Source organism: Leptopilina boulardi, unplaced genomic scaffold, assembly GCF_019393585.1.
Source record: "Leptopilina boulardi isolate dan_hultmark-lab unplaced genomic scaffold, ZJU_Lbou_2.1 LbouV2_310, whole genome shotgun sequence".
NCBI classification, from domain to species: Eukaryota; Metazoa; Arthropoda; class Insecta; order Hymenoptera; family Figitidae; genus Leptopilina; species Leptopilina boulardi.
This window is the reverse complement of record NW_026137875.1, coordinates 4,843,338-4,857,036: the sequence shown is the minus strand read 5'-3', so window position 1 is coordinate 4,857,036 and position 13,699 is coordinate 4,843,338. Positions and strand designations below refer to the sequence as shown.

General features: G+C 25.0%; 1 protein-coding gene and 1 long non-coding RNA gene across 5 annotated transcripts in view; one reads left to right on the top strand and one right to left on the bottom strand.

The window, feature by feature from the left end:
- The window catches only part of LOC127283616 (uncharacterized), a 98,635-nt gene that overhangs the window by 19,186 nt on the left and 65,750 nt on the right, over window positions 1-13,699 (top strand). The window lies entirely within an intron of this gene.
- Window positions 464-13,354, bottom strand: LOC127283600 (retinol dehydrogenase 12-like). Of its 4 annotated transcripts, none has more exons than XM_051308586.1 (9): window positions 13,182-13,354; window positions 12,723-12,871; window positions 11,351-11,501; window positions 11,113-11,205; window positions 10,400-10,636; window positions 9,827-10,012; window positions 9,635-9,744; window positions 9,459-9,548; window positions 464-667 (listed from the first exon to the last, which is right to left on the bottom strand). In XM_051308586.1, exons 2-9 carry the CDS (start codon window positions 12,726-12,728, stop codon window positions 563-565), a joined length of 978 nt encoding a protein of 325 aa, XP_051164543.1. In that variant the 5' UTR covers window positions 12,729-12,871; window positions 13,182-13,354; the 3' UTR covers window positions 464-562. The 4 variants fall into 4 exon arrangements, with proteins under 4 accessions (XP_051164543.1, XP_051164545.1, XP_051164544.1 ...); XM_051308588.1 differs by having other exon boundaries at window positions 12,723-12,864; XM_051308587.1 differs by having other exon boundaries at window positions 12,723-12,832.

Below are 13,699 nucleotides of genomic sequence, written 5' to 3'. Positions count from 1 at the left end.
GTTCAATGAACTTTGTGAGTCCTTTTTTCAACAAATATATTTACCAATTTCCTTTGATCAGGTTCGATGCTTTTTGGTAATTATTCTCTTGATCAATATTAGGTTACAATACCAGCCCAAATTAAGTTTAATATTGATTCTTTCTTTGGACTAATTTCGTTAATTAGTATTATTTTATTATTAATTATGAAGAAATCGATCTCGAAAATTTTTAACGTAAAATAAAAATCTCAATAACAATAAAAAAAAAGTTCCATTTAGTCGGTTAAAATAAATTTTAATTCATGGTAATGTTGTACCTATATTTTTATTACATATTTATTTTAATTTAAATTGTAAAAGAACTCAATTTTAGATTTTACAAAGATATAAAAATTTTAAACTTATGTTTTATCTTAATCTAATTAATATATTTTCTAATTTGATACAAGTTTAAGAATTTTTAATTCTAATAAGCAGTGTATAGATAATTGTCTATATTTTATTTGTATATATAATTGATAAGTTAATTTACAAATATTGAAAATATGTATAATTAAAAATTTTTCTCATATATCCATCATTAAATTAATTTTTCTTCTGGTTTTAGTCCTACAAGATCACAGCATTTATTCCAAAACATTTGTTTATCTTCATTACTATATGGACGATTGAAAAAGTTCATGTTCTAAAAAATGAAATTAAACAATGAATTACATATTTTTAATGAAAAAAATTTATCAAGCAATGGATTTAAAGAAATCATTTTTTTTGTCTGTTTTCTTTGTTTTAAAGCATAAATTTCTTTAATTAAAAAAAAATTTATTGGTTTCAAAAAAATTATCATTGTTTTAAAGAAGTTTCCAGTTTTAAATTAAAGAATTATTTCAATGACCCTATATCAATGCAAAAATCTCTTTGTTCTAAGGCACATTCAAAAAAAAAAAATTATTTAAATCAAAGAAACATTCTTCTAATTAATAAACCCTATTTTTTACTTTAAAGAAAATTTTATTTTGAATGAAACAAAACAAATTAAAGAAACAGACTTCTTTAAATCAACAAAAACTTTTTTCTGGGTGCTTAATTACGGGGAAGGACTGACGAAATTTTAACCCAAACAAATTAATGTTGTTTAGAGGAGTAGGGGTATCAATATCAATAATGACAGAAAAAAAAATTAACATCCCTAAATAACATTAATTTTTATACACTGAGAAAACGATATTTTACGATGCTGAAGTACGCAACGTTTATTATCAACTAATAGAAATTAATTTTTCTTTAACAGGGAAAATTATAAAATTCACGGAGAAAAATGGGATTGTTGTGCAAACAATTTTTGGATTCTTGTCAATAGATTTGTTGACATTACAATTCGAAATGTTAATATTACAATTCGGATTGTTGTCAATACAAATGTATGTTTTTTAACAACAATACGAATTTTTTATTGTCAGATTTGTTCAGTTTGCAATTCCGTACAGTTGCAGAAGCAAACTCTCTCTCTCGATTACTGATGGAACAATCCGGATTTTTTCAGCTGACAAGATTATTGTTCCATGTCACGTGGTTATCTTGAATTATATAAGTATATAGTTTAAATAAATTAAATCATGATTTGAAGAGAGCATTAGGTTAGCAAACTGTCAGATATATATTGCGAGAAGCTACCCACAGATATAGTTATCATATAGTTGTCATGAAGCACTTAACATCTTCATAACAATTTCCTGAAAGCTGTATGAACGTTCCTGGAAAATTTTTACTTTTCGATTGAATGTATTTGAAATTTAACTAAAGCAACTGATTGTTCTCAGGTAATGAACCAAAAGTTCTAAACGTTCAAATGAACGAAATATTCTATTCAATCTATAAATTATTAAAAATTATGATGTCAATGTAAAATATTACAGTAAATTAAACAATTATTAAATCAATAACTTCTTTTTAGATATTTAAAACAATATTTTGTAATAAAATTCGTACTTAAAGAAGTTGCAAGGAAAATTTCGTTCATTTGAACGTTCAAAACTTTTGGCTCATCTCATGTATATAACAATATATTGTATTCTCGAATTTAGATACATTAAATGTAATTTATCTATTTATAAAAATTATTTATTCTGAATATTCAAAAAATAATTGATAGTGTAGTAATTTTTATTATTAATTTAATTATTAGTTTTATTTCTTCTATTATTTTATTATATTTATTTTATCTTTTCAATAATATTTTATTATTTATCCTATTACTTTCTATTATTATTTAAATATCCAAATAATGAAATTATTAATTCTAAAATTCATTTTCACTTCCATTTCTACTAATTTCAATTTTCACTCTCATTTTCACTTCCACATGTATTGACTCTGATTTTCACTTTCATTACTTATAATTTTCAACGTCATTTTCATTTTTATTTCCGCTGATTGGAAATTATTAGTAAAAATAAAATTGAGAGTGATCCAATATTAAATATTCGTATTTAAATTTCAATAAAAATCGATAAAATAATATTTTTTCATGTCAGTTATTTATTTACAAAAAAATTACATAAGGAAAGTAGATTAGTACCCTTTATTTTGACTGACAACTTTTGAAATTTCCATTAACCTTTCTGTAAAATAAAAAATAGATTGGATTATTTTTATTAAAAACGTTTTTTCGAATGTGTATTTTGAAAATGATTTAATGATATATTCAGACATTGTATTTAGTAGAGTTTTTCAGATACTTTTTTGTGTTTTTGAAAATTCTATATTCCATGCAAAACTTTAGAAATAAAAATAATTGTTTTGGTATAGAAATTTGGTACAATCGAACTTTTTAAGGAGTCTTTTTTTTAAATTTTATTTCACTTTTGATAAGAGATAACACTGGGTTACAAAAAAATGGTCAAGTAGTGTTTATTTAAAATTTTTTGTGTTTATTGAAAGTTTAGGTGTCACTGAACAAGAATGTACCCAAAAAAAATTTTTCCATTCTGTCAGTTCCGTAGAAAACGAGATTAAAGTGTCAAAAAATCGCCTTTTTAGCACTTTTTGAAGCGCTGTAAAATGAAAACGCAACAAGATAAAAATCTTCACGAGGGCTTGAATGAAAGCTTAAACCTTCAACTTTGAGTCCCAAAACTGAAAAGTGAATAATAATTGAGCAGAAAATTTATATAACATGAAATGAATATCTCAAATAGTCAAAATAGCTGGGATAGAGAGCACTTGTTAAAAATCGATTTTCATAACCGAATTTATTTGGAACTTGTTACTTGGAAGTTTTTAACGTGTCTATTGACGATTCGAAAGTTGGATTTAAAAAATTCAAAATGGCGGATTAAAAATGGCGTTCAAAAATTTCAAAAATGGAGTAAATTTTTTCGCAGTTTTTTCCTCGGGGTTTTTTGGTGACGCTGATTACGAATTTGAAGTTTATTTTAAAGAATAAAAAATGGCGGATCCAATATGGCGGATACAAATTTTTATTATTTACAAAAATAATGCTCTTTTTTATATTTTCAGGACCCCCAAAAAACATTTAAAAACCAAGTTTTATGAAAATTAAATAAAAATGTGTATCCGCCATATTGGATCCGCCATTTTTTATTCTTTAAAATAAACTTCAAATTCGTAATCAGCGTCACCAAAAAACCCCGAGGAAAAAACTGCGAAAAAATTCACTCCATTTTTGGAATTTTTGAACGCCATTTTGAATTTTTTAAATCCAACTTTCGAATCGTCAATAGAAACGTTAAAAACTTCCAAGTAACAAGTTCCAAATAAATTCGATTATGAAAATCGATTTTTAACAAGTGCTCTCTATCCCAGCTATTTTGACTATTTGAGATATTCATTTCATGTTATATAAATTTTCTGCTCAATTATCATTCACTTTTCAGTTTTGGGACTCAAAGTTGAAGGTTTAAGCTTTCATTCAAGCCCTCGTGAAGATTTTTATCTTGTTGCGTTTTCATTTTACAGCGCTTCAAAAAGTGCTAAAAAGGCGATTTTTTGACACTTTAATCTCGTTTTCTACGGAACTGACAGAATGGAAAAATTTTTTTTGGGTATATTCTTGTTCAGTGACACCTAAACTTTCAATAAACACAAAAAATTTTAAATAAACACGACTTGACCATTTTTTTGTAACCCAGTTCAATTATTATTCCTTTTTAATATTCACCAATTAAGTTTAATTGAAACAATGTCTAAATAATATTAAGATAATTAAAAAAAAAAATTCTTACGTTTGAGCAACAAGTCCACCTGCTACAATCGCTTTCAGGATCATCTAATTTGTTTTTATTCTTACACCATGAAGGTGTAACACAATAACCTGCTTTACCCTCTCCACATCTTTTCGCTTTTGTCCCTGCTTTTGCATCTAAAAAAATTTTTTTTTAACAACTTTGTAAGTCACAGAAAAGATTTGTTTTTTAAACAACAAACAAAAGTACATGTATTTTTTTTCTACACTGAGAAAAATATGCTATTGAATCAATAACATTTCTGCCAAAGGTATAAAAATTATTTATTCAAAAGCATATGCTACAGAATCTATAAAACAGTTTACAAATTTTATAGCATATGCATTTGAATCAATAACTTTTATACCTTTGGCAGAAATGCTGTTGATTCAACAGCGACCAAAAGGGCTTAGGAGAGGTTTTCATTGGCCTCTGGAATAGCTGGAAACTCGCTGAACTCGGGGCCAACTTAAGTCACGCGTAAACGCTTTTGTTCGACGGCGGTTCAATTACATATTTTTCTTAGTGTATGAATTAAAATAACTCGGACTTGAATCTACTTCAAAAAAAAAAATATTAATAATAACGAAATAAATATTTTTGCACATATTTAATGTTTAGTTAATTTTTTATATTAAATCTATACTTACCAATATAATGACAACAGTTAATAAAAACAATTAAAAGTAGAATGAATGGAAGAACTTTCATGGTTGTTTTTCAAGTAAGTCGCATTTAAGAATACACTTGAAACAATATAAAATACATGTATTTATACAAAAAAATGACATAGCTTTTAAAACACCTAAATTACCATTTAAACAATTTTGTTGTCAAGATAACTATATTTAGATCATGAATTTTTATATATTGTATGTAGCAAAGAAAATGTAGCTATAAATTTTCTTTAATACTAGTATAATAACAACAACAGAAAAGGGGTCATCCATAAACCACATATAACTCTTCCATGGGGAGGGGGGTCAAGCTGTTGGCTATACAAGAGGAAATATATTTAATAATATATGAAGTCCATCTGCAATTGCATATCCAATTTTTTTAAACTTTTTTGTTCTTTTAGTACTAATTGAAACTATTTTTCTTGATTTTTTCAAATTTTTTTAGCAAGCTGTTTTCGCGAGATATGAATTTTTCAAAATTTCAGAATTTTAAAGACTTTTAATTTTTGAATTCTCATAACTTCCTTAACAATGCATCAAATTTAAAAGTTTTTTTCAAAATGTGTGTTTTTAAACGTACTTTAAAAAAAAAAATCGAAATTTTTTTTCAAATGATATTACTGTTAAATTTTTAAGTTTTAAAGATTAAATGTCATTTTTCTCAACTGACGTACTGATTTATTTTTTTCAAAATTTTTTTTAAACTAACACTTCCTTTTAAGAAATTTTTAAGCCTAGTTCGATTGTGGGCAAGCGATTTTTTTTATAACTTTTGTCTAAAAAGTGCATAAGATATAAAAAATATATTTTAATAAGATGTATAAATTTTGTCTAAAAGTGTTTAAAATTTTTTGCATATTTTAGCCATTAAACGAAAAAAAAGCATAAATTTTACAACTTTTCTATGGTTTTCACCATAAAAATCAAACTTTCGTGTATAGTCACTATGATTTTCGTAATCAGCATATCAAAATACATATAAGTACGTAGTTTAAAAAAAACAAAAATATTTTTAAAAATTCCAAAAATATTGTAAAAATTGCTTGACCACGATCGAACTAAGCTTAAAATTTTCGTGAAAGGAAGTAATTTAAAAAAAATAAAATTCTAAAATTGGCAAAAATTAAAATTTTTTTTTTTTACCACCTCATATGTTTTTAGGACCCAAATGACGCAAGAAAAGAAATATAATCTCGTTTAATAATTTAAATTTAAGCGACTCAAAATTGGGGGTGGTTCCTCTTCTTTAAATCACACACTGAAAAAAAAGGTTTTAGCTGACAACCAAATATTTCATTCAATATACATATGTGCAACTAAAATTTTTTGGTTGACACAACTAAACTTTAGTTGACAACAACCAAAGTTTGTTTCAGACGACTAAATAAGAATATGAAAAAGAATTTGGTAGTCTCAACCAAACTTTGGTTGATGTCAACTAAAGTTTAGTTGTGTCAACCAAAAAATTTTAGTTGCACATATATTAAATGAAATATTTGGTTGTCAGCTCAAACCTTTTTTCTCAGTGCACATTTTAAAAAAAACTTTAAAATTTGATGCATTTTTAAGGAAGTTATGAGAATTCAAAAATTAAAAGTCTTTAAAATTCTGAAATTTTGAAAAATTCATATCTCGCGAAAACAGCTTGCTAAAAAAATTTGAAAAAAATCATGAAAGATAGTTTCAATTAGTAGTAAAAGAACAAAAAAGTTTAAAAAATTGGAGATGCAATTGCAGATGGACTTCATATATTATTAAATATATTTCCTCTTGTATAGCCAACAGCTTGACCCCCCTCCCCCTTGAAGAGCTGTATGTAGTTTATGGATGACCCCTTTTCTGTTGTTGTTATTATACTAGTATTAAAAAAAATTTATAGCTACATTTTCTTTGCTACATACAATATATAAAATTCTCGATCTAAATAGTTATCTTGACAACAAAATTGTTTAAATGGTAATTTAGGTGTTTTAAAAGCTATGTCATTTTTTTGTATAAATACAGGTATTTTATATTGTTTCAAGTGTATTCTTAAAAGCGACTTACTTGTAAAACAACCATGAAAGTTCTTCCATTCATTCTACTTTTAATTGTTTTTATTAACTGTTGTCATTATATTGGTAAGTACAGATTTAATATAAAACATTAACTAAACATTAAATATGTGCAAAAATATTTATTTCGTTGTTATTATTATTATTTTTTTTTGAAGTAGAGTCAAGTTCGAGTTATTTTAATTCATATACTGATAAAAATATACAATTGAACCGCCGTCAAACAAAAGCGTTTACGCGTGACTTAAGTTGGACCCGCGTTCAGCGAGTTTCCAGCTATTCCAGAGGCCAATGAAAGCCTCGCCTAAGCCCTTTTGGTCGCTGTTGAATCAACAGCATTTCTGCCAAAGGTATAAAAGTTATTGATTCAAATGCATATTTTATAAAATTTGTAAACTGTTTTATAGATTCTATAGCATATGCTTTTTAATAAATAATTTTTATATCTTTGGCAGAAATGTTATTGATTCAATAGCATATTTCTCTCAGTGTAGAAAAAAAATATATGTACTTTTGTTTGTTGTTTAAAAAACAAATCTTTTCCGTGAATTACTAAGTTGTTAAAAAAAATTTTTTTTTAGATGCAAAAGCAGGAACAAAAGCGAAAAGATGTGGAGAGGGTAAAGCAGGTTATTGTGTTACACCTTCATGGTGTAAGAATAAAAACAAATTAGATGATCCTGAAAGCGATTGTAGCATGTGGACTTGTTGCTCAAACGTAAGAATTTTTTTTTATTTATCTTAATATTATTTAGACATTGTTTCAATTAAACTTAATTGGTGAATATTAAAAAAAAATAATAATTAATTATGTCTTATCAAAAGTGAAATAAAATTTAAAAAAAAACTCCTTTAAAAGTTCGATTTTACCAAATTTCTATACCAAAACAATTATTTTTATTTCTAAAGTTTTGCATGGAATATAGAATTTTCAAAAAGACAAAAAAGTATGTGAAAAACTCTATTAAATACAATGTCTGAATATCATTAAATCATTTTCAAAATACACATTCGAAAAAACGTTTTTCATAAAAATAATCCAATCAATTTTTTATTTTACAGAAAGGTTAATGAAAATTTCAAAAGTTGTCAGTCAAAATAAAGGGTACTAATCTACTTTCCTTATGTAATTTTTTTGTAAATAAATAACTGACATAAAAAAATATTATTTAATCGATTTTTATTGAAATTTAATACGAACATTTAATATTGGATCACTCTCAATTTTATTTTTACTAATAATTTCCAATCAGCGGAAGTAAAAATGAAAATGACGTTGAAAATTATAAGTAATAAAAGTAAAAATCAGAGTCAATACATGTGGAAGTGAAAATGAGAGTGAAAATTGAAATTAGTAGAAATGGAAGTGAAAATGAATTTTAGAATTAATAATTTCATTATTTGGATATTTAAATAATAATAGAAAGTAATAGGATAAATAATGAAATATTATTGAAAAGATAAAATAAATATAATAAAATAATAGAAGAAATAAAACTAATAATTAAATTAACAGAAAAATTACTACATTTTCAATTATTTTATGTATGTTCAGAATGAATCATTTATATAAGTAGATAAATTACATTTAACCCTTAACTGGCACTATGGGTCAAGTAGACTCGAGCATTTTTTCGAGCTCAAATTAATTGAATGTGTAGCTTTTGAATCTTGTTTTATATTTTAATATATTATAGTTTGTCATATTCTTTGTAATTTTCTTAGTTTTTTGATACAACTAATTCCATACAAAAGAATAAATTAGCTTCAAACATTAATAACTTTAAATTTTTAATTTTAACCTAAAAAGTCACATTTTATTCTCCAAAATTAATACTTTTTTTGCAAGTCCTGTTGTTGTGGTAACTTTTTCTTTAAAGAATAATACATCAAGAGTATAACGTTAAATTTTTAAGTCATAATATTAAAATTTAAATAACTAACGAAATTTTAAGTGAAAACATGCAATTTTTCGCCTTTATTTTTCACAATTTTTTTAACTAACTTAAAATAAATTAATCCCTGTAAAAGTAATTACATTTTAAAAAAACACATCATAAACTAAGGGTTAATGTACCTATATCTAAATTCGAGAGTACAATATATTGTTATACATGAGAAACTTTTTCAAAACTCAATTTTTTTAAAAAATATCTGGTGAAAAATTTTATCTCTACTGATACCAACATGTGTCATGAATTTCATATTTTTAATAGCAGGGGCAGATTTCGCATACTTATTCGGCTATAGCCTTTGTTTAAACATTATTAATATTATTACTACTACAGGTGGTCTCATATGATTCTTATAATACGTATTAAAAAGCCAGAATTGTTTACATCAGAAATACATTGCGCGTTAAATGAATAATAAATATTATTATTATTATTATTATCATCGCGAAAAAACAAGAGATTGAAAACTACTTCACACACGCACTAATACTAATTGGTCCAGAACTTATGGGATAGTCTAAAAAGGTGGATAATTTTTAAAATTACCTTACAGTCCACAAAATACTTTCCCGATACTTTTGACCCTTCATCGCTAACTGTTAAATGAATGGATGTCTGTGCACCTTCTTCTGGTGTCTATAAAATTATTTTATTTTATTTAATTATAATATTATATAGTATATTTTTTATAAATAAAAATAATTTTTCCGTTATTTTTATACCTTGAAGAGCAATGTTGCCAAACTAACAATTAAGATTCTGGCTGGTAGGAAAATTTGTTCAAAAAGATTAGTTTTGACCCAACCAGGATACACACAATTTGATGTAACACCTTTAAAAATAATTGGATGAAAAAATGAACGAGATATATATGAGTTCTTATTTTAAAAATTAAAACAATAATTTATTGTTACCAGTGCCTTCCAAACGTTCTGCAAATTGATTACTACCTAACACATTATACAATTTACTGTCACTATAAAGTGTAAGCCAATTATGTCCTTTTTCAGAATTCATATTTTGAAAATCTAATCTTCCCAATAAGTGCAATAGAGATGACACGTGAATTATTCGACTAGGTGTTGATTTTTTTAATAAATCTGTGAATTAAGGAATTTTAATATAATTTAGATAAATTATAACTAAAACGAATCTATCTATTTTTGTGTAAATTAAACGAATCAATTTTTTAAATATTAGTTAAGATAATATTAATAATCCTTTTATCTCCGCTGTAAGTTTAAAAAGTTGAATTTATTATTTTGAAAAACAAATTTAATTTCCATTTTTTTTTTAATTCCGTCGGAATTCCATTGGAGTTCCAAAGAATTTCTGACGGAATTCCAACGGAATTAGGACTCTAAAAATTTTGAAAAAAATTAATCGGAATTCCGTCGGAATTCTGATAGAATCTCCAGGGGGCACTTTCCGGGGAATCTTTCCAAGTGGGTTTTAAATTAAAAGTTTGTTAAAAAATAAATGCCTACCGATTAATAAATTAGTCAGCAAAAAATGTCCATAATGATTAACTTGCAATCCTAATTCTAAACCATCTTCAGTTTTTTTATTCGAATTTACAGCAATACCTGCATTGTTAATGAGAACATCTAATCGTTTTTCAGTTGCATAAATATTTTTTACAAATTTCCTTACGCTATCAAATGAGCTTAAATCCAAAAAGTGTGCCTCAATATTTTTATTACCAGACGCTTGTATTATTTCGTCTGTGAAAATTGAATAAATAATAGACAATATAACAGTGTTAGAGAAAAATAATATAATTTTTAAACTGACAAATTTTTTGGTGCAGCAGCTGTCCCAAATGAAAAATTTCTATATTCAATTAACTTTATACTTAGTATTTACCATGAATTTTTATATGAGTAAAGTTAACTGAATATAGAAATTTTTCGATTGGAAGAGCTGCTGCACCACAATTTTTTTTTACTGTATAAGTAAATTCCCTCACAGCACCGGATATTTAAGGATATCCCTGGGACATCCTAGGGATATCTATTTGATTTCGGCGGTTTGAACATCCCTAGGATATTTTCACGATGTCCTAGGATATCCTAGGGATATCCAAACCGCCGGAAGCAAATGGATATTTATAGGATGTCCCAGGGATATCCTTAAATATCCGGTGCTGTGAGGATTGTAGTTTTACTGAAAAATGTAATATATGTAATTTTAAAAATACCTCTAGCTTCATTAGCTTCAGTTATATCATTACATGCTATGATAATTTTTGCACCTCTTTTCGCCAGATTTAAAGCGGTACATTTTCCAATTCCTGATAAAGAAAAAAAAAATAGTTTAGATTTATTTTTTCTTAACAATATACAAATATTTAAATTTATTTCAAATAAAAAAGAAAGTAATGAACTTATTTTTAAATTCATGTATATATAAGTATATATATATATGTATATAGTTACCTCTACTTGATCCAGTAATAATTATGACTTGACCATCCAATCTTTTAGGGATTTTACATTTTCCTTTAGTTACAATGTTTAATAACTTTAATATTATAAAAATTAAGAAAAAATAACAAATATACGTCAATATTTGGTAATATGTATTATACTGAAACGAACATGAATAAGGATAAATCAATTAAATATATATTATAATATATGAATATTTCTTAATTTAAAAAAATCAACATTTTTTTGTCCACTTTGTGCGAGTGTAAATCAAAATAGCTGTTAGTTTTTTATTTCTATAAAATTGTTTGCAACACTGAAAAAAATTCTGGTTAAACTAATCAATATGCATGAACAAATTTTAAAATTAATTTGTTAGCATTTTTATTTAACAGATTTTCATTACCTTTGAATTTACTTTTAGCCGAATTTTTATTTCTTCAAATTATTTCTATTTAATAGAAATTTCATTTAATCGAATTTCTATATTAAAGAATTGTAAATTTAACGAAATTTTATACTACAGCTTACAAATATTGTTAATAATTTTGATGTTATTAACAATTAAAAATTTATGACACTTTTTGTCAATAAAATCTGCTTAAATTTTACATTTAGTTATGTATTTTTGTATTATTTAAAAAAAAATTTTAAATTATAAAATATTTTTATTATTAAATACTAACACATACGATTTGCTTTAAGATGATAAATAAAAATTTAATATTTCAGAGATTTGGTAAAATATAACAATTTATGGAATAAATATGTGTAATCTGCTAATTAGTCAAATATAATACAAATTTATGTATGCATTTTTTTCCATATATAATGAGTGTTTGATTATAAAGGGTTCATAATGTTATCAATTGATGCGACTTTAAAGCTTCTAAATTTGACTTGTATTTATCAGGAACATACTACGTAAGAATTTTTTATTCTTTTGTTTTTGTAATACATCGATACCAAAAATAACTTTTTCCAATTTTTCTATTCCATGAAAGTCATAAAATAGGTATAATGTAAACTAAAAAATATTTTATAATAATAATAATACTTCTTTTTGAACTCTTAAAAATTGTCAATAACAATTATATATTGAAAGATACATAAAAACTCAAAAATTTTATTGTCTTTTATAAAATAATACTGGTTTTAATTTAATTTTAATTTATAAATCTTCAAATGAACGAAATAATTTTTTTTTCTATAAATTTTCAAAAAAATTACTACATTAATGAAAATTCAAAAAGTACAGTAAACATTTAATAAATGATTACCTAATTTATTTTTGAATATAGAAAGCACAAATTTTTCGTTCATTTGAACTTTCGAAAATTCAGGCACATTATAATATTAATAACATTTTAAATAAACATACCTCCATGACGATTATTTTATTGACAAAAATTAGTGATTTTTAAATGTTATAAATCACTCACTCTCGAGTCGTTATTTGTATGCGCAAATAATTGTCGAAAAAACATATTACTTTATATAATATCCATGAAAAAAATATAATGCTTCAAACTTTCATTGAAAATCAAAACAATTCAGATAAGATTTGGAATAATTCAGAATTATTTGGCTTTTTTATTTTACGTTACCAGCATATTAAAAAGAATTACGTTATAAATTTTACAAAAAGAATTTATCAAATATTAATGTAATTGTTGATGATAGTCTTGTTTTTTTTTAAAGAAAAAAAAAAGTATCAAAAAATACAATTTTAATTAACATTTACAAACTTAATAAACTATTTTTGTAAACATTCATACTAGCAATCTAAAATAAAAAGACAAGTCAAATTCTAAAATGTAAAATGTTTTCCAAATCTCACCTGATACATTCCAGTTGATTTTCGACTCTGGCTTTTTCGTAAATGTAATGTTTTTGTTTAATATTTTAAAACAAATGACAAACACTACTGCAGCGAATGTAATATGTTATACATACTGTTACGGAAATTCAATTAATGTTACTCAATTCACTTTCGCTGAGAAAAAAGTTTTGTCTGACCGCATCAGAAGATTATTTGAATCTTTAGCTTCAGCTGGTCACATATACAGGGTGTCCCATTTTAATCTATCAGGCGAAATAACTTTTAATCAGTTGATTTTACAAAAAAATGTTTTAGACAAAAGTTATTGTGCTTACAGGGGGACATCCAGTGGTAAACTTAAATTTGACCTAAATGACCTAATTTAGGTCATTTCAAGGGCAACTCATTTTTTTTAAATGAAACCACCTACTTTTTATGCCGGAAATCGATAAAGCAGGAAATTCCACGTCGAAATCGTTGACGCACTTTTTTTCGATAGATCGACCTATTTAGGACAAATAGGTAATTTAATTATT

What these genes read in the sequence shown, in the direction of transcription:
- LOC127283600 (XM_051308585.1), bottom strand. An exon ending in GCTGACTAATTTATTAATCG is followed by an intron (nt 10,013 to 10,399) that starts GTAGGCATTTAT and finishes CTTAATTCACAG; the next exon opens with ATTTATTAAAAAAATCAACA. An exon ending in AGAACGTTTGGAAGGCACTG is followed by an intron (nt 9,745 to 9,826) that starts GTAACAATAAAT and finishes TTATTTTTAAAG; the next exon opens with GTGTTACATCAAATTGTGTG.